The sequence below is a fragment of the Podarcis liolepis genome (genome assembly GCF_965112155.1).
Source record: "Podarcis liolepis genome assembly, chromosome: 10".
In the NCBI taxonomy this organism is placed as follows: Eukaryota; Metazoa; Chordata; class Lepidosauria; order Squamata; family Lacertidae; genus Podarcis; species Podarcis liolepis.
In genome coordinates, this window is record NC_139562.1 from 38,097,904 (window position 1) to 38,125,778 (window position 27,875).

General features: G+C 40.8%; 2 protein-coding genes across 7 annotated transcripts; one reads left to right on the forward strand and one right to left on the reverse strand.

Annotated features, from left to right (window-relative positions):
- Positions 1 to 472: 472 nt before the first annotated feature.
- Positions 473 to 8,452, reverse strand: RLIG1 (RNA 5'-phosphate and 3'-OH ligase 1). Its single transcript, XM_083463065.1, has 7 exons — positions 8,234 to 8,452; positions 6,754 to 6,871; positions 5,962 to 6,057; positions 3,100 to 3,216; positions 2,340 to 2,537; positions 1,459 to 1,628; positions 473 to 852 (listed from the first exon to the last, which is right to left on the reverse strand). Exons 1-7 carry the CDS (start codon positions 8,321 to 8,323, stop codon positions 664 to 666), a joined length of 978 nt encoding a protein of 325 aa, XP_083319191.1. The 5' UTR covers positions 8,324 to 8,452; the 3' UTR covers positions 473 to 663.
- Positions 7,220 to 27,467, forward strand: LOC310687674 (uncharacterized protein C12orf50 homolog). Of its 6 annotated transcripts, none has more exons than XR_014516532.1 (13): positions 7,220 to 7,313; positions 11,092 to 11,168; positions 13,026 to 13,145; positions 14,335 to 14,458; positions 16,826 to 16,984; positions 18,180 to 18,257; positions 18,350 to 18,463; positions 20,652 to 20,762; positions 20,889 to 20,996; positions 22,792 to 22,899; positions 23,206 to 23,317; positions 25,053 to 25,142; positions 27,248 to 27,467. XR_014516532.1 is itself a non-coding variant. In XM_083463060.1 (13 exons), the coding sequence occupies exons 2-13, from the start codon at positions 11,097 to 11,099 to the stop codon at positions 27,271 to 27,273; spliced, it is 1,314 nt and encodes a 437-aa protein (XP_083319186.1). In that variant the 5' UTR covers positions 7,220 to 7,313; positions 11,092 to 11,096; the 3' UTR covers positions 27,274 to 27,467. The 6 variants fall into 6 exon arrangements, 5 of the variants coding, with proteins under 5 accessions (XP_083319186.1, XP_083319188.1, XP_083319189.1 ...); XM_083463060.1 differs by having other exon boundaries at positions 23,114 to 23,317; XM_083463063.1 differs by having other exon boundaries at positions 7,237 to 7,313; positions 11,092 to 11,258; positions 23,114 to 23,317.
- Positions 27,468 to 27,875: the final 408 nt, after the last annotated feature.

Here is a 27,875-nt window from a genome sequence, read left to right on the forward strand (position 1 = left end):
TACTCATAAGATATATGTTGTTCCTTTGAAAATATATAGAAGCAACGAAATCACTACATGTATGTATTTTTGAGGAAACAGCAATGAATTTGCACACAGTAACTCTTCAGAATTGATATAATGCACACAAGTATTTTTTGCTACAATATTTGTAGCAGAGTATAAAATATAAACAGAAAGCTACCCCGAGGCTACTCAACTGACCCTAAGTTAGTGAAGAATAATGTTCTGCTCCTCAAAAGTTTGACAGTAAAGCATTCTGTTTAAAAAAAGCCTTTTGGAAATTTTTCTTTCACTTTATAGTTTGATCTGTTGCAAAATTTAAATATGCTTTTCAGTTATACGTTGCTAGAAGAAATTCATCCATACAAACTATACAATAATTTAAAACAAAAAGCAGGAGATTTCAGGTACGTAACCATCACTTCAATATGTATGTTTCCCACACAATTTTTTAAAAAAACAACCGCTCAAAAGTTTATAGATTTTTATTTGTGGCTTGTCTGCTACATAATAAGCAGCAGTATTTGTTATATACACATTGAGCCATGTGTTGCCTAAATATTATTTACATTGCATTTCAACAATGGAAACCTTTTGACATCCCCTAAGGAATGAACAATCACACAGATGGCTACTTTTTTAATAAAAAAAATAATTTGGTCACAGATTACTTACTATATCTCTGAGACTATTGAATCTTTGTCCCTCCAATTTTGAAAAATAATGGAAAAGTGTCTTTGGCTCAAAATTATAGTCGTATTTGGCACCACTAAAGGTGATAACAACTGGCTGAGAAATCAAATGAGGGTCTGCAATTGGCCAGCACAAACCAAGATGATGCCGATGGAGCTATGAAGAAAAAAAACACAATTACATTACTAACTGCACTGAAACAATTGCACGGACCCATTTTAATACTCAATCACTGAGACAGGTTTTTAAATTCTTGATGATTGAAGGCTTCATCCTTTCCTACTTGTGTTTGAAACAGCTACTCCATTCTTCTCTCCAAAATTACATTACAAGCATAAAATAGAAGATACAAATTGCACCAAATCAAAACTGACATCTGGAAATGACTCTGGAGGCTTTATTTTAGAAGAAAGCCATGAGAATGAAAAATTAACAGCCAAATAGTTTGAATGATGAGCAAACACCAAAGTATTATATGGATTCACGTGTGTATATTTGCATCTTCTATGCAACTTTTTCTGTAAGCATTGGTATGTTGAAATGCATTCATGTATAATGTGAAAGTGCTTCTAGGGAATTAAATAACATAATTTGGTGGTTTTTTTTTTTACTAAGCTTTCAATTGCAGCTGAAAATCCATTTTCTTCTTTGCTCAATTTTTAAAAAATAAACTTGGCAGCATGTTGAAGCTACTGAACTCAAGGCCTTTCATTCATAGATAAAATCAAGATGTTGGTTATTCAATAAATCTTTCAGAATTACCTTAATTAAGTTTCCATCAGCACAATGCCATACAATTCCTTCAATTTTCCCTTCTTTGTTTTCATCAAACCAAGACAATATGTCATCATGATTCAGTGGAGGGGCATTTTTTATTTGAAATGTTCCATGTGGTACGAGAAAGTGGATAGGATGTTTCTTGTCTCCTAAGCCTATTTAAAAGATTATTAAACAAATACAATCAACTATTTTATTGTATTACAGAAGTTCCCAAGTCCCACCTTTATTTCCTAATCATCAATGATGCTCCCTTAGCCAACTCTCTTGGGCTCCATGTAGACGTTTTCCAAATATTTTGTTTCTAGAGTCTGAGCAATTCAGCTAAAGACAGACAGGAAACCTTCTGTTTGCTGCAGCTCAGCCGACCATTGCCCTAGGCTTTATCAACACAATGCTTTTATTTGTTTAGTTGTAAACACTTCAAGCAAGCTGCATATTAATGTTTGTTTGCCAAAGGTTTTGCTGTGAATTGTAATTCTTAAAAGATTGTTCTAGTTACAGATAGGTAGCCGTGTTGGTCTGCCATAGTCAAAATTAAAAAATTCCTTCCAGTAGCACCTTAAAGACCAACTAAGTTAGTTCTTGGTATGAGCTTTCATGTGCAATCTCCCATCCCACCACCCTTCTGAACAATACCCCTCCCCACCTTCTCACTATATAGAAGGATCTGGCAACTTCTGTTTCAGTGTATCTGAAGAAGTGTGCAAGCACATGAAAGCTCATACCAAGAACTAACTTAGTTGGTCTTTAAGGTGCTACTGGAAGGAATTTTTTTATTTTAAAAGATTGTGTTTGCAATAATGGTACACAGTGTTTATTACCAGTGCCTGATATAAAGCTCTCAGAAAAATCTTGATGCTTACCATATGGATTTGCATTAATGCTCGTTCCAATAAGCTCCAGAGTTTGCTCTGAGAGATCTGATAAGGGCACTAAACTAATTTCCAGAAGACCAGGTTCCTCAGTGTGATTCTTCAGAATGAGCGCTAGTTCAAATTCATAGTCAACAACAGAGGTATGCCAACAATATTGTTTGCTGTTTTGTTCCACTGGCACCCAGCCTGTAAAAAAGCAAAATATTTCCCCCCTATTTAGGTTGGCTCCATTGTTTATAAAAATATTACAGGTGATATGAACATTAATATTGCTCAAATATGAAAAACCAATGGTTAAAAAATAATCTCTAATCAGACACTGAGGTCTTTCATATATCCAAATTTATATTGCTCACTAGGGAATGCCTCCAACAATTCTGTCTCAATATTGCACTTCAGTGTGATCTGGAGAATTCATGTTATTCAGATCAGCCCTGTCATGATATTTCAACCTTAGTCCCTCAAATAATATAGTGAAGGTAAACAAGATATATAAAGCTACCTGAAGAAGAAATAGGTTATACAAGGACTAATTCACCATGCAAGTATGACTTTTGACATGGTAATTCCCAACTTACTTGTTTGCAATATTTATAGGCCACCCTAGAACAAATTTATCTGGGTGGCTTGTTTTTCAGTTATAATTGTTGAATGAGTAAATTAATAAATTATTACATAAAGTATTCAAGATCCCTAAGTGACTAAAGTTTGGAACAGATTTTTCTGGTGTTAAGCTATGTTTTTCTACCTGGAATATGTCCATTTTCATCAGGAAAAGGTTTTCCATTGCAGTACTCTATTTCCTTTGTTGGAATCCAGCATTCAGGGACAGGCTTGAAGTCATCTTCAATATTCCAAGTAAATCCTGGAAGCAAGAATATGAAATACACTTGTTATCTATCTTCTCAAGTATTAACACAATTTATCCTAAGACAAAAAAACTGGCAATAACAATTGATTACATGGATTTTTATAAATTTAAGTAGTATGGACTGCTCTGTTAAGAGAATTATCAAGGGTATTAAAATACTGATTCTGCATTTGTAATTATAATTATTTTTCTTATACCCCACCCATCTGACTGGCTTACCCCAATCACTCCGGATGACTTCCAGCAAAAATGCAGGAAAAGCAGCAGCAACATCAAACATTAAAGGCTTCCCCAAACAGGGCTGCCTTCAGATGTCTACGAAAAATTATACAGTTGTTTAACTCTTTGACATCTGGCAGGAGGTACATGCAATGTACATGGCAGGTGTGACTACCAAAAATACCACCTGTGTGGTTCCTTGTTGAAGGCTCTCAGAACTGACCATGTCTGGGCTGAATGATGAGCATGGAGATGCTCCTTCAGGTATACGGAGCTGAAGTCTTGTAGGGCTTTAAATGTCAACACCAACACTCTGAATTGTGCTTGGAAATGTACTGGGAGCTAATGTAGATCCTTTAGGATTGGCATTATGTGATCCCGGTGGCCGCTCCCAGTCACCAGTCTAGCTGCTGCATTCTGGATTAATTGTAGTTTCCAAGTCACCTTTTAAAGGCAGCCCCACACATTTAGAAGCATTTACTTTTTGAACCTTCCTACATTCCTCCTAAAAATGTTGATATTCCAGTCAACAAGAAGAAAGGAGCACGTGCACATGGTGGCAAATCAACAGAGACTTGAGGAAATGGAACAACACCAACTTCACCCTCTCAGACAAAATAACCATGATCAAAATGATCACCCTCCCAAAACTAATCTATTTATTACAAACCTGGATTCCCCCAGCCCAACTCCAGAAGTGGCAGAAAAAACTGCTCTCGTTTATTTTCTCATACAAAAAGCCAAGAATAAGCCGCAAATACCTGTGCCTCCCCACCTCAGAATGAGGATGGGGAAGCCCCAAAATAGAATCATATTACATCGCCAACCAAGTACGCCACATAATCCAGTATATTCTAGAAGACGAAACAATGGGTCCACTTGAAGAGAGAAACCATCAAAAGAATCCCCACAACAGCATCCCCATTTCTCCAAAACAAACTAAAGAAAATCTCCACAACACTGAACAGTCCATGCTTAAAGCATGGAATGGAAAAGTAGGCAAACTATCCCCATCCTCACTAACCCCCCCTGGTCTATCACCCACTATTCCAACATGCAGCACAAAACCTCCAGATAAAAACCAGGCTAGCCAAAGGCCAACACTGTCTAAAAGACTTCTACAACAGCAAACCCATACCAACACAAGAAATACAGGACGAACTAGGGGACACACAAATACCTTGGCTAACATCATCAACTACATGCCTTCTTAAACAATCCAACAGTAGAATCAGCAGCCACTAGGCCCTTGGCCACCTTCAAAAACCTTCTCCTGACAGCAGAGGGACACAGTAAAGGAATGGTATCCACAGTATATAAAATACTGCTCCAAAATCCCACAACCCCCCTTGATGCAATCAAAGAACAATGGGAGCATGACATAGGCTATGAAATAAACCCCACACAATGGTCTAGAACAGCCTTTCTCAACCTGTGGGTCCCCAGATGTTGTTGAACTACAACTCCCATCACCCCTAGCTAGCAAGGCCAGAGCTCAGGGATGATGGGAGTTGTAGTCCAACAACATCTGCGGACCCACAGGTTGAGAACCGCTGGTCTAGAATGTGGTCTAAACCGCCCTTTAAGTCCATATAAGCCAAAAGAAGGGAACTCACTCTGAAACTCATCTACAGGTGGTACTTAACACCACGGAAACTGGCACGGATATGCCCAGAAACCTCACCAAGATGTTGGAGAGGCTGCACCTCCACAGGCACATACCTCCAGATGTAGTGGGAATGCCCTAAAATCCAACCCTTCTGGACAGCAGTCCTACAAGAGATATGCAAAATAACTAAACAGGTATTAGAACTCACCCCAGAATTGGCCCTACTGAACATCTTCCAAGATCATAATGACCACTCACATTATATAGAGTTTATAACCCACCTACTCTCAATAGCCAGAAGCCTCATAGCCAGACACTGGAGGGAATTTTCAGGAGTAAACATGAACCAATGGTATCAGATTGTATGGGAAACAGCCTTGATAGAAAAGCTAACCAATAAACTGAAACTGACACAGGGACAAATATAAGAGGATGCCTTCACCCCAGTATGACTCCCCTTTATCAGCCCAACAAGACAACAAGAATCTACTGAAAGCATATGAATAAATCTGGTTTACCTGACCCAAGAAGCCCCCCCCCCATACAAATGCAAACAGACCCCACTGCAGCCAACCACAGTCAACCAGCCACACCCTGCCCCCCCAATACATCTCACTACCAAGGAAATGTAATAAACAAATAGAAAGAAAACCTACCCAGTTGACACTGACACAAAACCCCACACGTACACTATACAAAAGAATGTAAGCCTCACCACCCCACTCATCCTCTCCCCCCTCTTCTTCCCCAACATTATATTGTACCCAACACTAATGTCTCACAACAAATGTAACTGATTTGTAGGAAAGACAGTACAACCAAAAGAGATAAGACATGTACTTTTGTAAACCATTAAAATCTTTAAAATAAATAAGCTCTTGATTACCAAAACCCCCCCGCCAGCTACCAACCTTTTGAGTCGCCTGCTGAGTGCACAAAACGTTTAAACCTTTTCTCAGCTTGCTTGTTTGGTTTTCTATCCAACCGGGCCCAAAGGTATGGCTGCCCTATAGTGAACAAAATGGCATCAAAATTTATCATGAAGTTCCTTACAACAAACAAACAAAAATCTAGACAACTGCTTTCAACAAGTACTGAATATTGCTTTTAACTCTGGCATGGAGCAGCTGCTCGTATAAGCTCTTACAACAGTCTTGGAAGTAAACCCACAAAAGTTACGGATCTACACAAATTTCTGCTGGCCTACTAGAGGGATAGTAGCCCCGTGCTTCCACGCTGGCCTAGAGGAAGGAAACTTACAAAAGCGCCTAGAGAAAGCATGGGGCCCAGATGCCTGCAAGTGGAGTCGTGTGCAGTGGGGAGAAGAGAACAGCCGGTCACTTTTGCCAATCAATATGTGGTGAGGAAGACCTTGCTCACTCAATTGGGGGGGGGGCACTGCAGAGAAATGGAAGGAGGCGACTAAACCAATTGCCCAAGGTCTGGCTTGCCCAAGGTGGCTACAGTGACATCAGGCTATCACTGTTCTTACCAGTGAAGATAGTGTGGGCTGATGTACTCATCTCCATCTCCCTGGGCAAATGAAGGAGGCTGCCCTACCTACCTTTCAGCCTCTGACCATGGACAGGAGCCCAACACTTCCCTTAGCCATGAATTCAATATGGATAAAGCCCATATCTTGAATTATGTACAGCATATTTTCACTATAAAAAGGACTACTTAACAGAGCTCTTTCACGTTACCTTTGTGCGTAGTTATGTAGCAGCAAGTTCCATCCACCTTTTCAGTTGGGATCGCACTGTATATATCTGCATCTAATGCCTTTGGATTAATTGTTTCGGTGGCCAGCACTTTAAAAGGCTAAGGAGAAAATAGGTGTCAAAGTATTTTGGAAGTATAACTTTTTTCAAGGCAGGAATTAGCTCTCCATCCCCACCCCCACGCCTGCCCCCAAACCCAGCAACTTTCATTCTTAATAACATTGATTCCATGACACTATGTTTCCATATTTCTATGTTGTAAACTGCCCTATGGTATTTATATGAAGAGCGGTATATAAATTTCATAAGTAATAATAACAATATCAATTCACAGGATGAAACGTAGACTCTGTTTCCTACTGAATTTCAAAGTCCTTTTGAGAGGGTTCTCCATTTTGAAGGAATCAAGCCTAGGGTTACAGAATCTTAAAAGCTACTATATCCATGGCAACAAAGATTCCATGCATCATTTATCATGGGAACAACAGTTGCTCTCTAGGCTTCAGTTTGAAATTAGAAGCCGCATCACCAACAAAATAATGGTACGTAGCTATGTTTATTACTTTGAAATCACAGGGATAATCTCATTAAAAGATGGCTACACTTGTATCCAACTTGTAATGTAACCTTTTCTTCCATCAAACTTAAGCAGAGAAAGAGTGAGATGTGTTCTGATGGCTTGCGGTTACTGCTGTTTCTTAGCATCTGAATACAGAAAAGTTATTAAGGAACTCGCTCAGTGCATTATAATGGTTCAGACTGAATGTGAAAATATACCTGAGAGGGGAAAGCGGGGAGGGATCTTCACCTTCACAAGTATCCAGCCCACTCCAGCTACTGATGGCACTTAGGTAGATTAATGTAAATGACAAACAGAGCACGCTTACTTGAGCAGCAGGTGCAAAAATAAAGTAAGATACACCTGTTGTGTTAAATGAGACTCACATATTCCAAGGGAGGGGTGGTGGTGTTGATGTTGTGTGCAGGTCTAAAAATACTGTATGGGATTTCTGAAAGGGGAGATGCAAGGTGGATGGGTGGAATTTTTTGGAGGGGTCGGAGGCTAAGCCGAGCTAAGTTTTGGCCCAAATATGATGCCCAAGTAACTAACGACCCACCCTACCAAGGGCTAGGAAACAGAGAAAGGGGCCCCAAAACGTCCTCAAAACATTCAGGGCCATTTCGCTCCTGCAGACATTTGTACAAAGAAAGGTGCACGCAGGTAAAGTGCCCTTGCATGCGAAGCACAGGCTGCAGGGTCTTCCATAATAATAATAATAATAATAATAATAATAATAATAATAATAGCCGCCTCACGTGGGATGAAAACACGAGGCGGTCAAGAGGGCAGTCGGGGAAGAAGAAGCGCCTTCCTTTCCCAGCTGCCGACCCTCCTCCCCCCGCCGGCTTCTTCTTTCCCCCCGGCGGGCGCGGGGCTCGCTCTGCCTTCCCCGCCCCATACCTGGCGCTCCCTCTTGGCCGAGGGCTCCTCCTTCACCTGCGTCACGAACAGGCAGGCCACCTTCTGCTGCACCGAGCCCAGGCGGCTCATGGTGGTCCCTCCGGCCTCGGAGCAGGCAGCGGCCGGCCGGCCGGCCCGCGCGCGACGCCGGTGATTAGCAGCAGGCCTAGAGTCTGCCTCCCCCCGGCGGCGACCGGAGCAGCAGGCGTAGCTAGGCCCGGCTGAAAGGGGTGCCGGGAAATGTAGTCCGGGAGGGAAGCTGAGGGACTCGTTCTCGCGTGACGTCAGCGCAGAGGGGCTGGTGGGGCCGCTCGCTCGTCCCTAATAAAGAGAGCGCAGCTTTTGCATATGACAGCCTTGAAGAGTTAGAAATGATTGTGCTTGGAAATAAGACAGTACATCTCCCCCTAGCGGGCAAAAGTATAAGCAACAAGCACCCAGGTGCTCCCTGTTGATGGCCAACTTTTTCCACTTGGTTTGTTAGTATTTATACTCCGCCTTTCACCCCCGACGGGACTCAAGGCGGCTGGCAGTGAAAAAGAGGCACCGCTCAAAAGAAAGAAAGAAGCCAAGTTGATAGAATTAAAGAAGTACACATACAGTATATACTTTAAAAATGGATTTGGACAACTCCAGCAATGCGTTCAGATAGAGGACTGTCCTTGAACAATGTTTCAAATGGAGAGCCGTCTTTTGAGGGTACTGGCAACACACACATTTTAGATATTTATATATTGCTTAATTACTAAAGTGGTGTGTGGTTATTCAGGAAGGAAATACCGTTTAAAATATACATCTCCAGAGTTTATACCATTTTACAGGCTAAATCCGTGCTCTCCCTGGATGTTTATCCCGGCAGCTGCTGCTTGGTAATGTAGTTACATCTAAATGGGCAATTTAGTTCATTTTCTATAGCATGTGTCCAGCAGTTAGCTTCCGTAACTCTGAAAAAATTTCTGTGTTTCATAGACAAGTCTTCAGGTGATTTCCCTTTGTGTGGGGAAATGATGGCTAGTCTTTAAAATCAAATGTAAGGGTTGTAGAGAAATGTATGTTCACAAGTTACTATTACAAATATTCTATTAGATATGTAGCCTGTTCAGCAGAAGTGTGTTGCTTCTCTATTATTATACTATGAGCTGTCATAAAAACAAGCGTGCCCTTTCTCCATGTCAAGCAATAGACTGAATTAGATCAATGTTACTTTTGGCTTCAGTTACATACAGATTAAGTGGGAGGTAGCCCCACTGCAAACCATGGAACTTCCTTCTGACTGTGGAATTCTAGGGTTTCAGTGTTATTAAACACATGGGGAACTGATACTAGCCACATATATTAATATATTTTAAAATAATACCAAATCAGCTTGTTTCTTCATTCAGATGACTTACTCATGGTTTCATTTATGGAAGGAACACCAGTTGCCACTGAACTACAAGACCCATTAGGGTAAACATGCTTTATAAGGTTGCATACACAGTCTGAATAGCTGTACTGTAGCTGGTACTGTTCTATGCTTTCCCAACCTTTAATAGCAAGAAGTTCAGGACCAGTCTTTTACATTAACCTTTTCTCATTGTTTCTTCTTCTTCTAATGTTCTACTTATTTAAAACTTATTTCTAAACTCATTGTGTGTTCTTTGGTGTGACTAGCTCAGTTTTTAAGGCAGAAAACAAGTCCTGTATAAAATGTAAACTGTGTTTATTCAACATGTACACTGGTTTCCAACAACAGTTATCAAAGAAACCACACAAAAATATTAATTGTAAATATAACTAAACATATAGTGACAATATTTTTTTACAAGGATTAAAACAACCATTCTCCAATTTGAAAGCAACTCCCTTTAAAAGTTTATGACCTAAAAGCCTTTCCATAGAAAGCCAGGCTCAAGGCAGCTTACAACTTGAAAAGATTTGCATAATTACAAACATAACAATAGCAGTAATAAGCAATAACCAAAATGCATTAAAATGTGCACAGCCAAATTGAACAGTTTGCATATAAAATAATAAAATCTTAAAATAAAAATACACCGCCCTCGCAGGCCAGGTGGGAAAAGGCCAGCAAAGTCTTCCAGGACATTAATCCAATCTAGATATTGCAAAGCATAGTTCACAAAGGCTGCATCATCAAACGAGATTGCAGATGGTGTACCAGGTGAAGCTAGAAGGAGTTACTCCTGATCACAACCGCCACCCGATAGTCTAGGAATAAAGCCAGATTCAGAAGTCATAGAATGCAAATTTGTTCTTTCAGGAGGGGTGAGACTCTATATTGAGTAGACCATTCATTCCACAATCCAGAGTCCTGCTAACCACCTTAATCCATGTCTTTTCTAGATAATTGGCCTTCATCCAGCATGTTACTGATTTTGTGTCATGATTCAGGGATTCCACTGCTTCACTAATATTTGAGGGAAAGCAGAGATGTAACTGAGTATTAACTGCAATACTAATGACACTGAACTCCAAATCCTCCAATAATCTTGTCATTTAATGACAAACAGAACTCTGTGGGACTGGAGAGGATAATTTAAAGGAGGCAAAACAGGAATCCCTCCCTCCAGAAATGTACAGAATCACTCCCAGGTAACTTCAGTTTGTAGGGTAGATATGCCAGTCAGCAGTGATCAATGATCAAAATATATTTAAAAACCAAGGCTTTGGCAGGCAGGCAATTATTGAAGAGGCCAGGAGCTGATGTTTTCACTTGCTTTCACTCCCATCCTTGTGCTTCTCTTAATTATATAAGTTACAGATGTTCTTCTCTTAATTGAATTTTACTGACTTAGTAAGGTACAACGAGATGAAAGGGCTACACAAAAATCACTGTTTTCTTCCTCTTTTAAACATAGGAGCGATGAAAATAAGCGAGCACTCCCAGTTTGAGGGGTCGTATGGTGGCCTTTGTGATGATGTCATAAGAACCAAGGTAACAATGAGAGAAATTCTGGAAGTTTGAATTTGCGCACTGTCTAGCAACCACTCTCAATCTGTGAGCACTTCAACAAACCTGGAGAAGGTACCGTCTGTTTTACAATTAGTATAAGTAACCCTTTGAATAAAACTCTCAACTGGAGGTCTCCCTTTAAGAGGAAATAGAATTTAGATCCCGAATACAGCTGTATTCAGAACAAAAGGGAATGTTCTTTCCTTACACGTTGATAGTTCTTACATTTGCATTGAGACCTTTCTAAAGGCAGTGGAGTAGAAGCACAAGAGGTGGCAATGGCAGAAGTTGGGGATGACTGCTATTTCTATTTTCATTCAACCTGTATAAAGGTAAATACTGCACAATTTATAATGGCTTGCATCTATCATGTTGTTATGTGCCCTCCACTTTTCCAAGTAGTGAGATGTTTCAGGGATGGTGCTGAAGGGTTCAGAGAGCAATTCTGTGTGTTTTTGTGTGGAAGTAAGCTCCATTCAGCAGAGTCTAATCCCAGGTACGTGTAGAAAACTGGAGTCTCATTCCCTTCGGATAAGAAAGAGCACTAGAGACTTCAGTTGTCTTTGTAATAGGATGATGATGATGATTGCACAGCAAAAGCAAACATGCATTCCCGCAATGGGCAAAAGAGGCCCTAGAGTGCACAAATGCTTCATTTTGTTTAATTCCACCTTGAAATTCTCAGGTCTCAGTTGATTTACCTCTTTGTGTTTCTACCATTAAAAAAAACTGCAGATTACTTTTGCTGTTTCTCTCCCCTTGTCATTGGCAGAAGGAATGTTCATTTGCCTTTTCCATTGAAACCCACAATAATTATGGAAAGTGCAAACTACTTTTTGCTGCTCCTCTGCTCTCCCCATTCAGGAGGAGTGTTCACCTTCTCCAAGTTCAAATGGGCATCCCATTTAGAAGGCTAAAGAGGGCCTGCAGCCTTCCCCTAATGACTTTTCTTCCGTTACAAATATGGCTTAAAAGAGTGGTGGTGATCACAAGGCTTCCCCAGTAGGAGATAACTGACAAGATTAACAAAAAATCCGGAACATACAAGGCAATGTGTAGTTAGCTGTTTATCGGTTATGAAGATCTTTTCCCATTAGCAATGAATGAATTGTGTGACTAAGTATATATAGATATACATCTTCCTAAGTTGGACCATCATTGTCCTTCAAAACAAAACAATATTTACAGTTAGCTAATCATCCTTTCAGGCTCCCACCATTCTACTTCCACATCACTTGCAAACACTAGTGAGAAATTCCTTCAGTTACAGACAGTCCCTACACCTCACCAGTTTTCAAATATCAATGCGCTCCACTGGCATGGTCATCTCAATATTCTACACCTACAAAGCCCTTTCAGTATGTTAAATGTGCTTCCACATAATGTCTAGGTTCTAACTGTTGATCTGTAGCTTGCAGCAAGTCTTTGTCCTAAGGCAGGGGTGGAACTGGATCTTTCTGGTGGTCTGGATCATTATCTCCTTCACACCCACACACCCCAGTGGCCTTGTTTGTGCAGTGGCCTCCCGAGGGAGCCTTGCTTGACACCACATCTGATGTATCTCTAGTGCCAGGCAAAAAGTGCTTTTCATTTGTTCAGGCCTTCTGGCATGTCACATAATCTGATATAATCCAATCTTATTTGTTATTTTATTAGTTCAGCTTGGTTTTTATTGCACTGCTGCCTTTCTGCTGGTTCTCTGACTGGAGTTTTATTGTATTTTTAATTGTTTGTTTGTGATCCACGCTAGAGTTTTTGGAAACTGAAGGGCAGCCTAAAGAACACTAAAAGAAATGCTGCCTGGCCGAATTTTCCAACCTCTCTCTCTTCTCTATTCAGGGATCAAAGTGCCGATTCCGTCACTGTGAAAAAGCCATTGGCAGTGACACCGTGTGCTCATTATGGAGAGAGGGGAGATGTTCCCATCAACTTTGCAAATTTAGACATATGGAAATACAGGTAGAAACGGCAAGCACTTTGAAGTGTTCTCTTGTGAAGAGATCTATTATAAGCATTTACTGGCTGTCTCTCGCCTCTGCTGCTGCAGATGTGACATCTTAAGTTTCACAGTTAAGATGCATGATCTTCCTGTGACGCCCAGATATCAGCTTTGGAAATAGTCAAACATCATTTTATCACCTAAAGATAGAACTGGTTCACACCTTCTACCCCACTTGAAAAGCTGAACGAATTCACTGAATTTTAAGGATCCCTTCATCTGTACTTTATTACCGCTTTATGTTCCCATAACGCTCTTCTTTGCACTGCGAGAATAGAATGTTTTTATACTGCAGTGAATATAGAGGAGAAAAATGAGCTTTTTAGTCAAATCTTGAGTCTTCTTAAATTTAGTGGCAACTTGTTTTTGCGCTTCAAGTCGATTAAAAGGAAGCTGGGCAGGGGAACAGCCTCCTCTCTCAGATACCACATATGGGTTGGAACCCAAGGAAATGGGCAGAAGGGAAATATTTATTTATTAATTAGATGTACCGTATTTTTCGCTCTATAACACGCACCCGACCATAACACGCACGTAGTTTTTAGAGGAGGAAAATCCGTAGGCATGCCACCTGTAGACATTTCCTCCATAACACGCACAGACATTTCCCCTTCCTCTCTAGGAGGAAAAAAGTGAGTGTTATGGTGCAAAAAATACGGTATATTCCACCGTTCATCAAAAGGTCTCAGGGTGGTTCACAAGATAAAGCCACTAGCAGTGCTCTGCAAAAGTGGAAGAGCTCAATATGTTATAATGCAAATGTTCAAGTGCTCGTATTCTACACAAGTAGAACAATAAATTTGGACTGAGCTTTACTTTCCTCACACAACTCCTGTGATTGGAAGCGTACCTTTAGATTCAACAGAAAATGTGTAATGTATAAAGAACCAGAAGCCTGATTCTCTTTTGATAGCTGATTGGGTAGGGAAATCAGCCAAATCATTTTCAATAAGATCACATTCTCACACATCTTTTATTGATGTCTCTGCAAGTTTCCATTGCAAAATATAAGGGACAGACTTCTCAGCAATTTCTCAGCCATTGCTCTTCACTGTCTAGTTTTATGGATTCCAGTGTTCCAGCCATGACCCGCTTTAGTGTTTTGTAATCATTAAATATGGAACCACCTTTTTTTTCTTTTTTCCATAGCAAAAATACAACAGCATTTCATGTTTCTGGGAGACACAGCCATTGGGCTGTGTGAGAATCAGTTGTGTCTTCCATCACCGGAAACCTCGTAACATAAATGGACTTTTTTTGCCACCTAGTAATGGTGAGTACAATTTTTTTTTTTACATATTCGGAAAACTGAAATATAAATGTTCTAGAGTAGAGTCTAGTCTTAAAATATTAAGGACATCACTGTAGAAGGACACTGTCTTTTACACACTGAAATACTCTGGGCTGTTGCCTAACCGATCAGAATGAGGTCAGTGTTTTCAAGATTAACATTCTTGAAGGAGGCAGTGGTAAAACCTTCCCTGGATTTGGAATACCTAACTAACTACTGGCCGGTTGCTAATCTCCCTTTCCTGAGCAAGGTTCTGGAGTAAGTGGTGGCAGACCAGATCCAGGCACTTTTGGAAAAAACTAATTTTCTGGATCCATTTCAATCGGGGTTTAGGTCTGGTTTTGGTGCAGAAACTGCTTTGGTGATGACCTCTGTCGAGAGAGAGAAAGGGGAAACATGTCCCTGTTAATTCTTCTCAACCTCTCAGTGGCTTTTGGTACCATTGACCATGTATCCTTCTAGAGCAGCTGTCTGAACTAGAGATGGATGGCTTCACTAGTAGATCACTAGTAGAATGTCTAGAATACAAGGCAAATGGGGCAACATATTAATGGCCCATCCATAGGGATAAGAACAGGGCAGGCACCAGGCTGAGTGGACCCTCAGCATAATGTCACCAGTACCACCCCCAAACATGGACTTGAGTTGCTGCCCCCCGCCAATGCCATCCCTCTGTCATTACTGCCCTGCCTTGCCATCCCCACAGTAATACAGGTGCTGGACCTGACAACCAGACACTGCATTAAGGGGGAGAAGCCATGGTGACCACCAGGGGCCAATTGGAGCCAAGCAACCCCTTTGCTTCCAGCCAGCCCATTACAGCAGCACCACAGATAATCCTGGGAGGAGGGGGAGAGGTGGCTGGCAGTTGCAGTGCTGCCAGTGTCTGTATCTGTGCTACTGAGGAATTCAAGCACAATATTTTACATACTGCATAACTTCAGGATCTTCTGTTTCTTTATTTTTTAAAAGTGTAAGTGTACATGTTCCATCGAAGAATGAATGTTACATTTTATATTCAAACACAAGAATGTGGTTCCAATTTAATATGTTTGTATATGGAAGAATACATGTGGAAAGCATTGTATTATAATGAGCAGGGGTGGGGTGGGGAGAATCAGCTTGAATATTGCAGGAAAGATCCACAGATCGAATTCTGTCGTGTATCTTTCTTGCAAAATGCATGTGCATTTCCATTCCACTCTTGATGGATTCCACATGCATTTCCTGCTCAGAAGAAATATATTTTCTCTGAACTAACTCTGATTGGAGAGGAAATGGGTGGAATAAAAGCCCCTTCCCCCAAAAAGCTATGATACAGTGGTACCTCGGGTTACATACACTTCAGGTTACAGACTCCACTAACCCAGAAATAGTACCTTGGGTTAAGAACTTTGCTTCAGGATGAGAACAGAAATCGTGCTCCGGTGGCACGGCGGCAGCAGGAGGCCCCATTAGCTAAAGTGGTGCTTCAGGTTAAGAACAGTGTCAGGTTAAGTACGGACCTCCGGAACGAATTAAGTACTTAACCAGAGGTACCACTGTAATGGCAGAGGGCATAGAATTGTCTATACAGTACCAGGGTTTCCCAACCTTGGGTCTCCTGCTGTTTTTGGACTACGACTCCTGTCACCCCTAGCTATCAGGACTAGTGGTCAGGGATGATGGGAATTGCAGTCCAAAAACAGCTGGAGACACAAGTTTCGGAAACTCTGCTCTAGAGGTAGCAAAGGAAGTGATTAACATGAGTGTGATGGCACCATTGTTGTATTCATTTGAAGGCACACTCTTAAGTCTAGGCCTACCTCATGTCAACAGAGGTAAATTGATATGGCCAGCTGTGAGATTATGGGTTTGTGCCTACTGTGTTGCAAAGGTTGCATATTTGTATTTGAGGTTTCAATTGTGATATATGCTTTCACTGGTGTTTTGATAGTACTGGGGTCTTATGTTGTACCCTGCTCTAGGATCATGAATGGTGAAGGGTGGTCTTGAAATCAAAATAATAAATAAAAAAACTACTGAATTTGATTGGGCTTGTTCCCAAGTAAGTGTGCATAGGGTTGCAACCTTAATTAATCAATTAATAGGCTGCAATCCTCTTCACACTAGCATAGGAGTGAAGTCAACAGAACAGAATAGTAGGCATATGAATCAATGCTCTGTGTAGGATTCATACAATTAATCAACTATGATATAGTTAGTTAGGTGATGGCCCAAGTTGTAATATGTTTCCACTGCATATGTGTCTAAGAGCAAAACCAAACCACTGTCTTGGCTTTTAAGTATGATGAGGACTTCAAAGTTTTACTCAAAGTTTTATACTGAAATTTAAGTTCCTTCCTATAGATTCAACATTGCAAAGGGAAGTTCAGGAAGGGATTTTACCTCCTGCCCAAAATCAAGATTCCACAAAAGGTCAAGAAAATACATTAAGACCTATCCATCCTCCACTGATTATTACCATCAATCTTGAGGACGACGACGAAGAAGAACAGGAGGAGAAATGTAAATACTTTGCCAGACATTTTTGTGTGCTTGTTCAATGTTTCTAGCAATTTGAATCTACAGTGGTGCCTCGCAAGACGAAATTAATCCGTTCCGCGAGTCTCTTCGTCTAGCGGTTTTTTCAGCCAGCGTGGTGTAGCGGTTAAGAGTGGTAGTCTCGTAATCTGGGGAACCGGGTTCGCGTCTCCGCTCCTCCATATGCAGCTGCTGGGTGACCTTGGGCCAGTCACACTTCTCTGAAGTCTCTCAGCCTCACTCACCTCACAGAGTGTTTGTTGTGGGGGAGGAAGGGAAAGGAGAATGTTAGCCGCTTTGAGACTCCTTAAAGGTAGTGAAAGGCGGGATATCAAATCCAAACTCTTCTTCTTCGTCTTGCGAAGCAACCCTATTAGCGGTTTAGCAGATTAGCGCTATTAGCGTTTTAGCGGCTATTAAAGGCTTAGTGGCTATTAAAGGCTTAGCGGATTAGCGGCTAAAAGGCTATTAGCAGCTTAGCAGCTTAGAAAAAGGGGGGAGCGGGGGAAAAAATCGGAACACTCGCAAGACGTTTTCGTCTTGCAAAGCAAGCCCATAGGGAAAACCGTCTTGCGAAGCAGCTCAAAAACGGAAAACCCTTTCGTCTAGCGGGTTTTCCGTCTTGCGAGGCATTCGTCTTGCGGGGCACCACTGTATCTAGAAAAAGTTTACAAAATAGGATCTCATATAACATTATATTAGAAGTTTTTTTAGCGTTTTTGTGGTAACTGTAATAGTATTTAAAAGCTCCCATCCCAAGCAATGTGACTTCAATCTTTTAACACATACAAAGAAAAAATGTTTTAGACTTTACCTACCCATATGTATCCTGAAGTAATGTTAATATATTTTATAAATGACCAACCCTGTTTGATAATAGAAGTTGGCCTATTGCAACTTCTATTGCAAATTTAATATTATTCCTAAAATAAATTACAGCTGAATTGAGGATTCTAACTTTTATTAATAAAAAATAGAATGTTAAGCAATAATATTATTTTATCCAGAATATTGAAAAAATTCTCAAGAATACAGCCCAGTTGAAGAACCCCACCAGTAAATAATCATATTGCAATTTGTACTATGAATGCAATTGCAGTTAAGTTTTGCTTTACACGGTACAAGAAGACATCCGGCAAGGTCTTTGCTTAGTAAGCTCTGTGAAATTCGGTCCCTACAGATGCCTCTTATTTACTGTCTAAGACACCAGAAGACATAGAAGAAGAAAAGGCAATAAAGGAAATGTGTTATAAATCTGGTAAGAATGTGATTTCTGATTCTCTTATCTCACTTTTCAGCTGATATCACTCTGGTAACTGCCCCCATTTTCTCTTCCTTGGGGTGAAACAGGAGAATACTACAGAATTCAGACTTCTCAGGAAAACCTCTTAACAAAAAACATACCTTTGGTGCTGGAGAATGACCTCTTGAAAACCATGGAAACTGGCAGAGATTTACAAGAAGGCAAGAACTTGAGCAATATAACTTCTATTTTATTTTTCATGTAGGAGAACAAGCTTTGCTGAAGCACAGCCAGGATGGGTTCTACAAGGGCAAGTCCTGTCTTAGTAAAGGTAAAGGGACCCCTGACCATTAGGTCCAGTCGTGGCCGACTCTGGGTTTGTGCGCTCATCTCGCTCTATAGGCCAAGGGAGCAGGCGTACAGCATCCGGGTCATGTGGCCAGCATGACTAAGCCGCTTCTGGCAAACCAGAGGAGCACACGGAAACGCCGTTTACCTTCCCGCCAGAGCAGTCCTTATTTATCTACTTGCACTTTGACATGCTTTCGAACTGCTAGGTTGGCAGGAGCAGGGACCAAGCAATGGGAGCTCACCCCGTTGCGGGGATTCGAACCGCTGACCTTCTGATCAGCAAGCCCAAGAGGCTCAGTTGTTTAACCCACAGCGCCACCCGCGTCCCACAAGTCCTGTCTTACTAACTTACTAACTCTAATGAGTTCTCTGAGAGTGTCAACAAACATATAGCTAGTGCTTATTCAGATTTAATGGACTGTTTTTACTGAGTTGTAAACCACCCTGGAATGTTTTCAACAAAATAAATAAAAACAATACTGGTCATGTAAAGGAAATTAACAAAGTGAGAAAAATGTATATTTTTATATGATTTCTTTTTATTAGATAGAGATGGAAGTCATTGCTCACTGTAAATGGGCAAATTATTCTGCCATTAGTGACCCCAGGGTTTTCCCCAGTAGGTTTTTTAAAGGAACAGTCAGGAAAAAAGAATCCGTAATATCTCATGTAATCCATGCTTAAAATAAGAGAACTCAGGAATAATAATATTTAGGAAGTGCTGATGAGAAACAGTAATTTGGACAAAAAAGAAGAAATCATTAAACTGGCCCAGTCAATTTAGGGAGAAAATATTTAGTGGAAGGCTCAATTTAGTTTCACTGATTTATTTTGCTGATTCATCAGTATGTTGACTTCAGAGTGGACCCCACTGAATCTAAAGAGGCATCACACTGTGACTTTATATTTTGAACAAGCCTTTAATAACTGTAAACCTAAAAAGCCTGCTTCAGTCACTATCCTTTCTTTGGAGGTGTGTTTAGCAGTGACCCTCTCAAAAAAGCTGCTTGAGGAATAATCCGTTTTGATTTGTAAAACTGTGTTTTTCTGTCAACTGCTGTGCATTATCTGTTGCCACATTTGCTTGGGATAGATGTGTTTAATCTGCAGACTACCGGTGGAATAACAAAATACAGTGGTACCTCTGGTTACGAACGCTTCAGGGTACGAGCTCCGCTAACCCAGAAGTAGCTGCTCCTGCCTGCGAACTTTGCCCCAGGATGTGAACAGAAATTGTGCACCAAAGGCAGACCCCATTAGCGAAAGCGCACCTCAGGATAAGAGCGGTTTCAGCTTAAGAACGGACCTCCAGAACAAATTAAGTTCGTAACCAGAGGTACCACTGCAGCGATTTAGTGACTTCACACAGGGAGGGCAGGGAGACCAAGAAGGAGGGATCTAAGTATAGTGGCGCAGTAAACTGTGGCTTCTAAGGAACTGGAAGAAAGAGAGAGATTTGTTACCATGTGTGTCTCTAAACATGTCCACAGATGTGCAGTGGAAGATGTGCTTCTAAGGAAGAGGAGAAGAGAAGGGATGAATTTGCAGAAAAGGAAAAATGGTCTTTTCACACACACATACTCAGAAAAAATGAAAATTGGAACACCTTGGTCACTATAGTTGACTAGGAATTCCATGTAGGCAATTGAATGGGTTGCTGGAAGGCGAGGTGGATTGCCCTGCTCATCTTCAACCAACCCATATGCTAGAAGATATTTATAATAAAATAGCTTGCTAATATGCCTGTATTTCCATGGTAGCCCAGCATGGAAATGCAGTCTAGGTTATTGTTGTTGTTTTAAATGTGCAGGCTGATAACTTTGGTGTCTTATTTGCCAGCCTTATTTATCTTCCAAGTGCTCAAAACACTTTACAAATGCCATCTCAGCAATCCTTATTAGATTCTTATAATATTATGATCCCCATTTTGCAGATGGGAAAGCTGAAGTTAACAGAACAGCAGTTTGACTAATGCTATGGTAATACCTATGCGATGGAGATTTCCTACTATTAAAATAAGTTTAGTAAGTTCAACGATTCTGTCTCTTGCCCTTTTAGGTGATGGCGTTGCAGTTCCATCAAAGTTTAATATTGCAGAAAGGCAAACGGAGATAACGGCATCATTAGATTGTAGCTCTCGATCTGATTTTAGTGCCTTTGAAAATGGAGGTAATTACTTCAAACGTACATTGACTATTTAAATTCTTATGATCTACATGACAATCAAATGACAGTGGAAACTAAAATACAAATACAAGTTCTGCGATTTATTTATTTTTTTGTCTCTCTTTGTAGGAGGTGATTGCTATTTGCCACAAAGAAATATATTTGTTGCAGGGATACAAAGCAAAGCATTCAGTGGAGAAAAAGAATTTGCCATGCTGAAGTGTTCGAACATTAAAGGTATTCAGAGCTCATGTATCCTCTTTTGGGGGAGGGGGGAAATTGGAAAGATATATGTTTCTTCTTTTTTGCAGTTTGCAAATGCATCTGCATGATTTTTCTATAATTTGTGCCAGGGAATTCAACTGTACTGGTGGTTAATTTCATTTCCTTATCAGAGTTAACACTCGGTTCATTCCCCACCCCACCCCCAGCTACAGCTCATTCTGTCTATTCTCTTTGGTGCCAACACAAGCTTGTTACGGAGTTTAGCTTTGGCAGGATCATCCAATTAATTACTGTGATCACTTTTACTGTTCTGTGATGCAGTGAACCATTGCAACTTCCCAAGAGTCTAAAAGGGGCCCGTGCTGAGAAGTATTAGATAGCAGGCTCAGTTTCACGACACATTTAAATGTGTGAAATAATCAGCTGGACTTTTCACATAACGCCAATTATCACAGCCACCAAAGATGCTTCTGTGTTAACCTGGATATAGCCTTGTTTGACAGCATGATACTTCCTCAAATTCAGACATACTGTAGGTGGGGGAAGCACTGGGGGGTTCTTTTATGGAGGGGAGGGAGGTGGCTAGGCAAGATCAGGGAATCCCCTTTACTGAACAGTCCCACATTTTCATTGGAGTTGCCCATTCACTTGCCCTATCCCTCCATGCCCAATGTTCACCAATGGCCAGTGTGTGTGTGTGTGCACTAGGTAAGCCAAGACTGCTGTCCCTTCTTATTATGCCAGTCACTTCTCACTCACTTGGCTGCAACAGGTAAAAACAGGCAACAATACCAAATGGTTGCAGCAGCAGAATCAGGGCACCAATGATACATTACCTGGTAGGGCAGGAGCTTCAACAGATACCCCGTGCTGCCCACCTCTGATGCCCCTGGCTGCCAGCGAAAGAGCACCATAAACATATCCATTATTGACCTCCACAACAGGCACCTAGTTGCATAAAATGCCAACCACCTCATTTTAATACATGGAATTATTCTTTGTGTCCCCTCTCTGTATGGGTGGACAGCTCCTTTCAGCTGCTTCAGTCCAGCTGCCTCCCGTAATAATGCACTGGAATGGCGGCGGGGAAAATCTATATTGTGTTGCATCTGTGCACTGGTTCACATAGATTGGTAAAGGTAAAGGGACCCCTGACCATTAGGTCCAGTCATGGATGACTCTGGGGTTGTGGCACTCATCCCGCTTTATTGGCCGAGGGAGCCGGCGTACAGCTTCCGGGTCATGTGGCCAGCACGACTAAGCCGCTTCTAGCGAACCAGAGCAGTGCATGGAAACACCGTTTACCTTCCTGCCGGAGTGGTACCTATTTATCTACTTGCACTTGACGTGCTTTCAAACTTCTAGGTTGGCAGGAGCTGGGACCAAGCAATGGGAGCTCACCCTGTCACGGGGATTCGCACCACCAACCTTCTGATCCGCAAGTCCTAGGCTCTGTGGTTTAGACCACAGCGCCACCTGCATCCTCACATAGATTGAGTAGCAGGTAAATGAGGGAACAGCTCAGGTGTTAGGTGTGCTACACACACATGGCCAGTTTATACTGCACAAAAAAATGGGAGGAGAAAGGGAGGATTGTTAAAACCATACTTATGCATGTAAGGCTATCTGCTGGTCATTTTTGGATCACATTCCAAGTCATGAATACAGCAATGTTGGCCTTTACCATGCCCCCCCCCCTTACTGAATCCTCAGTGAATGCATGAAACAACCCTGGGAATCCACCTCCTTTCTCAACGCCCTAGAACTGAGAGGCAAAATCCTGTTGTCATTTTTTTCTTCTCTTTAGCTACGAGTCACGCTGAAAGCATAAAGAAGCATCATTTTAAAGGAGTGAAGAAAAAGAAATGGCTTTCTGAGGAACCCAAAAACCTTCCTCTCCCGTTGACAGCAAAAGGTATTTTGAAAAAACAGTTTTTAGTAGGTCGAAAAAGTCACACAGGGCCAATTGACTCATTTGGTCCTGGTTCAACATCAGAGGCAATCTCTTAAAAGGGGCGAGCTCCATATTTGAATTTCATGTCCCTGTCCATTGCCCTATATGTTGAGCAGCACTCAGTAGCTTCTTACAAGTCTGGGGAAAATATTGATTATCGTATTATTTCTTGCAGCAATGCATACTTCAAACCCTAAAGGTAAAGGGTATTGCCAACAAAATGATCAAAGCAAGAATGCTGAGAATGCTTCTTATGTTCCTTCTCAGAGAGCCAGCGGGAGAAGTATTTCCTTGAGTTCTCCAGCAGCTGCAAGGTCACCCAATCTGACTTATGGTAAAATTGGTGCAACCAAAGAATCCAAGATGAATTTGGCTGCAGGTGAGCACATAGTCTCATAGACCCCTCCTCCTAGCATGGAAGTTTGCCTGCGTTATTAAGTTTGTGTTCTGTTATACCAAATTTGACTTAAACAAAAGACGGTCTTACAGAGAGAGCTTTTACCATTGTGGTGCCCTGAATATGGAACGCTTTCCCTCAGCAGGTTCGCCTTGTGGCCAACACTGCTTTCTTTTTTAAAAGGAAAAGTTTCCCCTCCCATTTTCTCAAGATTTTAAGGTAGCTTTATGTACAATAAGCGCACAGCTTGAGCACATTTAACTTGTGTGCATTCAGCGTAAATAGGAGGCAGATAGTGGGTCAGCATCCAGGGGATAAGAGTTTGGCCTGCCCTTGCACCCAGTTGTGTTTTGACTAGTTATAGGTATGATCTCCGGAACATCAACCCCACATAAATTCAGGGCTTACCATTCTGTTTACTGTTGACTGTTCTTTTACCTATCAGTCTCATCTATTATTTGTAAGGTTATATATAAGAACTTGATTTTTTTAACCTTCTAAACTGTCTGTTTGTAATGTCTCTGTCTGGTCAATAGCTATTTCTGAAGAAAAAACAACAACTTATAATTTATGTTTATTACAAGGTAAAAGCACAGCCACGAGATTTTGCTGCAATTTGGTGGGGTTTTATTCAGTTCAGATACAAATAGAGATAATTTGTTGTCAGATGTGGCAAGAATGGTTTGGATGGTCTAATTCTTCTCCTTTTGTCTTTATCCTTCTTAATGTTTATTTTGTTTGTTTGTTTGCTTGTTTGTTTTCTTATAAATCTGTCCCAACTCTGCCAATTTTGTAGTGAGAATGTCATAAAAATCAGACAATGAGTTCCTCTAGTTTAAATTTTGTCTTGAAGTATTGCGAGCTCTAAGCCTTACGTTATGCTCAGAAACATGTTTGGTTAATTCTCTGTGTGGTTTGATATTTTGTCATTTTGCAGTAGTTCTTCTTGTTTTGTTATATTAAGCCTCAGTAAAAAAAGAAATAAAAAAGAAATGAGTGAGAGGTTTGGGTATCATCTGAATTACCTCACCCAAAACTTTCACATGGATGTTAAATAGCGTGGGAAATAAGATGGAACTTTGTAGTATCTTTGGAGTCCAATGTCCTATGATTTCTTTTCCAGGCAGGTGATCTAGAAGTATATCATGGTCATTGCTATTAAGCACTATTGCTAGGACCTGGACAATCAACAGCCATCTTCCTCCTGTCTGTTTCCTAATGGAAGTCAACCACCAGGACAATTAAAGCAGTTCCAGTCCAAATCAAATATTAAAACAGATCTAAATAATTGGTTTCATCCAAGAATACTTGGAGTCCCAATAGCACTTCTGTAAGATTAGTGAATTTGGCGTAGGAGTTGTTGAGTTAAGTAAAGGGTTGAAAAGTCCCAAACAGCCAATGGAATTACACCTTCTTTTAAGGAAGTATTTACTGGTCTTGCCACCCATATGTGTTAAGCTTTCCCTCTCCCAAAATCTAGTTCATGTTCCCAGATTGAAAATGGAATGCATTCTCCCTTGGGGTTAATATGCTTTTCGAAGTGATCTATGATTTATGTGATGTCAGGTAACATCATGGCTAAATCTCTCTCTCTCTCTCTCTCTCTCTCTCTCTCTCTCTCTCTGTGTGTGTGTGTGTGTGTGTGTGTAACTAGATTGGCAGAATATGATTATAATTATCGCTGAAAATGTAAATCAAACTGTATTTTTCTTTACAGAGAGGTGCACTTCAGCATATAATATACCAGCTTGGCGAAAAAGAAGCCCACATACTAAAGTATATACTAAAGCGGAAAAAATGCATTCAGGTATTTACAATGCCAATATGAACGTATTTGCTAAAAATGAAAGAAAATTATAAAATGGGGAACATTTCTAAAGAGCTAGTATCTTATTATGTAGATTACTTTATCTTTGTATATTGCTAGTGGATAGGAGGGGAGAACTCACGAAATCTGTTTAGTGTTGGAGCCTATGCACTTGTGCCCCAGAGACACTCAGGATAAGAAGGGAAAGTGTTGACATCTGAGATTTGTTCTTTAAACTTGTGTTGTTTAGACAAACTGACTCAGGACATCCCTTACTGCTTTTCTCAGTTGTTACTCTCACATAGTAACTGGGCTTGGATGCAGATGACAGTTTTCTCTCTCCAGTTGCGTGTTGGCTACATGGGAGGTTATCCCACCCATTTCTGTCCTTTACTAGATAATACTGATCTCAGAAATATCAAGATTATATGGTGTTTTTTCTGGGACAGATCCCCCAGAGCTCCTGGTACTGTAGTTATGCAGCCACCCCCTTTTTTATCCCACTGACCTCCATTCCCAGCATAGTCCCCTTCACCTGTTTTGGGCTTCTTGGAAACTTCACCTGTGCCTTCTAGAAGGGTATCCTGAGTTTCCTTGCTGCCCTTTCACATTTGCACACATTTCCACTGACTGTGCCATCATCATTGCTCCCAGTCTAGCATATAGTCTGATAGGAAACTATAATGAGATATATGGGATTGAAGTTGGGCTGGGAGGGGATCCGATGAGCTGAACCAACATACCAGAACCACAAAGGGAGGGGGAAGTGTGATGATGTCCTGAGTAACAGAGGGTACAGATGACATGTGGCAGTCAGATATGCAAAATGATAACTTGCGTCAATATGTACTTTTGCCTAAAACCAGCCCAGGGTTGCCAATGTGGTGCCAGATGTTGTGGACTACATCTCTCATCTTTCCTTACCCCAATGGCCATGCTGACTGGAGTGGATGGGAGTTGGAATCAACAACAGCTGGATGGTACCAGGCTGGCTATCCCCGCTCTATCTAGAAGGTGGTCTGAAAATGGAACGGTCCTGCCCATGTATTAACATCTTGAGATGAGGCTCTTCTTCATTTGTGTTTGTTGGGTAAACTTTGCTATGTGTCAATGAGGAATAAAACCTTCTTGTTGGCGTCTCCATCTGTGGAATTCCTTTCTTAAAGGAATATGACTGGTGCCAATGTTAAAATCATCTTACAGCCATTTCAGTGCCAGCCATTTATTTGTCCAGCTTTCTTTTTGTTTGTTTGGTCTGAAGTTTAGTTTCCAGTCGTTTCTGCCTGATTTTAGTGTGTTTTTATTTATTATAATAATAATGTATTATCTGTTACTGTATTATACTGAATTTTGGGGTGCTTAGTAACTTTCGGAAGGAATTGAAAAACATTCCTGTTCACCCAAGCATTTGACGGCTGTAAGATGCTGTTTCTGACAGTGTTGAAATTATTAGCTGTAAGGATATGTGACTGTTTTATTTTGTTTTTAATTGCATTGTTTTGTTGGTTGCTGCTCTGAGCTCCTGAAGGAGGGAAGGCAAGATAGGAATTTTATTAATATGTATTATACTTTCATGTGAAATAGCCATACACAGTAGAATATGAATTCTGCTTGGAGGAACTTGTTCCTGAAGTTCTTTTTCAATGAGGCCTGCTTCCAAGTATTATCTGTTTTTATCTTATTTTCTTACTTTTATATCCCATCTTCCTTCCGTCAAGGAATCCAAGGAGATGTACACATGGTTCCCAGTAACTGACCCATCCAGGCACCTACCAGACCCAGACGATGTTTGGCTTTTGTAAAGTAATAACCTCAAGTGCCTTCAAGGCATGCCCTAGGACAACAGTTTGTATTGTGCAGAGGAAGTGTACCCAAGACTGTTGTCCAGGGTGCTGATAGATGGACTTTTAAACTCTGGCAACTATAATTAGATTATTTCCATTTTTTAATTTATTGAGGCTCCGTTTCATGTCAGTTATAGTCCCAGTTCCATATATTATTGTAGTCAGTGGTTTACAGCATCTCTGTTGTGGAACACTTTGATTCTGTAAACTTCACATTTTGGGTGCCTGTGTTTTCAAATTGTGTGTGTATCTTCATTTCAGAGCCCAGAAGAAATGGGAGCAGATAAAGTGGAAGCAGATTTGAAGGAGAGGGAAGGGCAAAAAAGAAGTGAAATTCTGATCTTACTGCCATCATAAGGGAAACAAAAGTGAAAATTCAAATGATACGGTTATCAAGGAATTAAACTGCAGATGCAAAGGTGACAAAAAGCAGGAAGTACAGAGAGGCTAAAACATACGTATTAAAAATATGTAAACAAGGCACATCTTTCTGAATGAGTTATTTTGCAACTAAAGTTTAAATATTGTTTGACAGTTTTACAGCTTTAGAAGTTTCCATGTCCCTCCCCCTCCAGAATACAGTGCCAGCAGGATTTTAGAGATGGTAGTATGGATCATATGGTAGATTTTGACAGACAAATCTGATTCCCCCTTTTCTACATTGCTGAAATAGCAATGTTGTGATTAATGAATGCACAAGCTGTTGTTTTTCTGTATTCTAGGAGACCATGATTCAGCATGACTAATCCTAACAATGCTTATTCAGTGGTTTTCTGAACAATACAGACAATAACTGTCTGAAATTCTGAGGATAAGAGGGGCTCATTAAATGCAAGCATTGTGAGAGTTCAATTAATGCAATCATTTTTACTTAGTAGTCATGCTACCC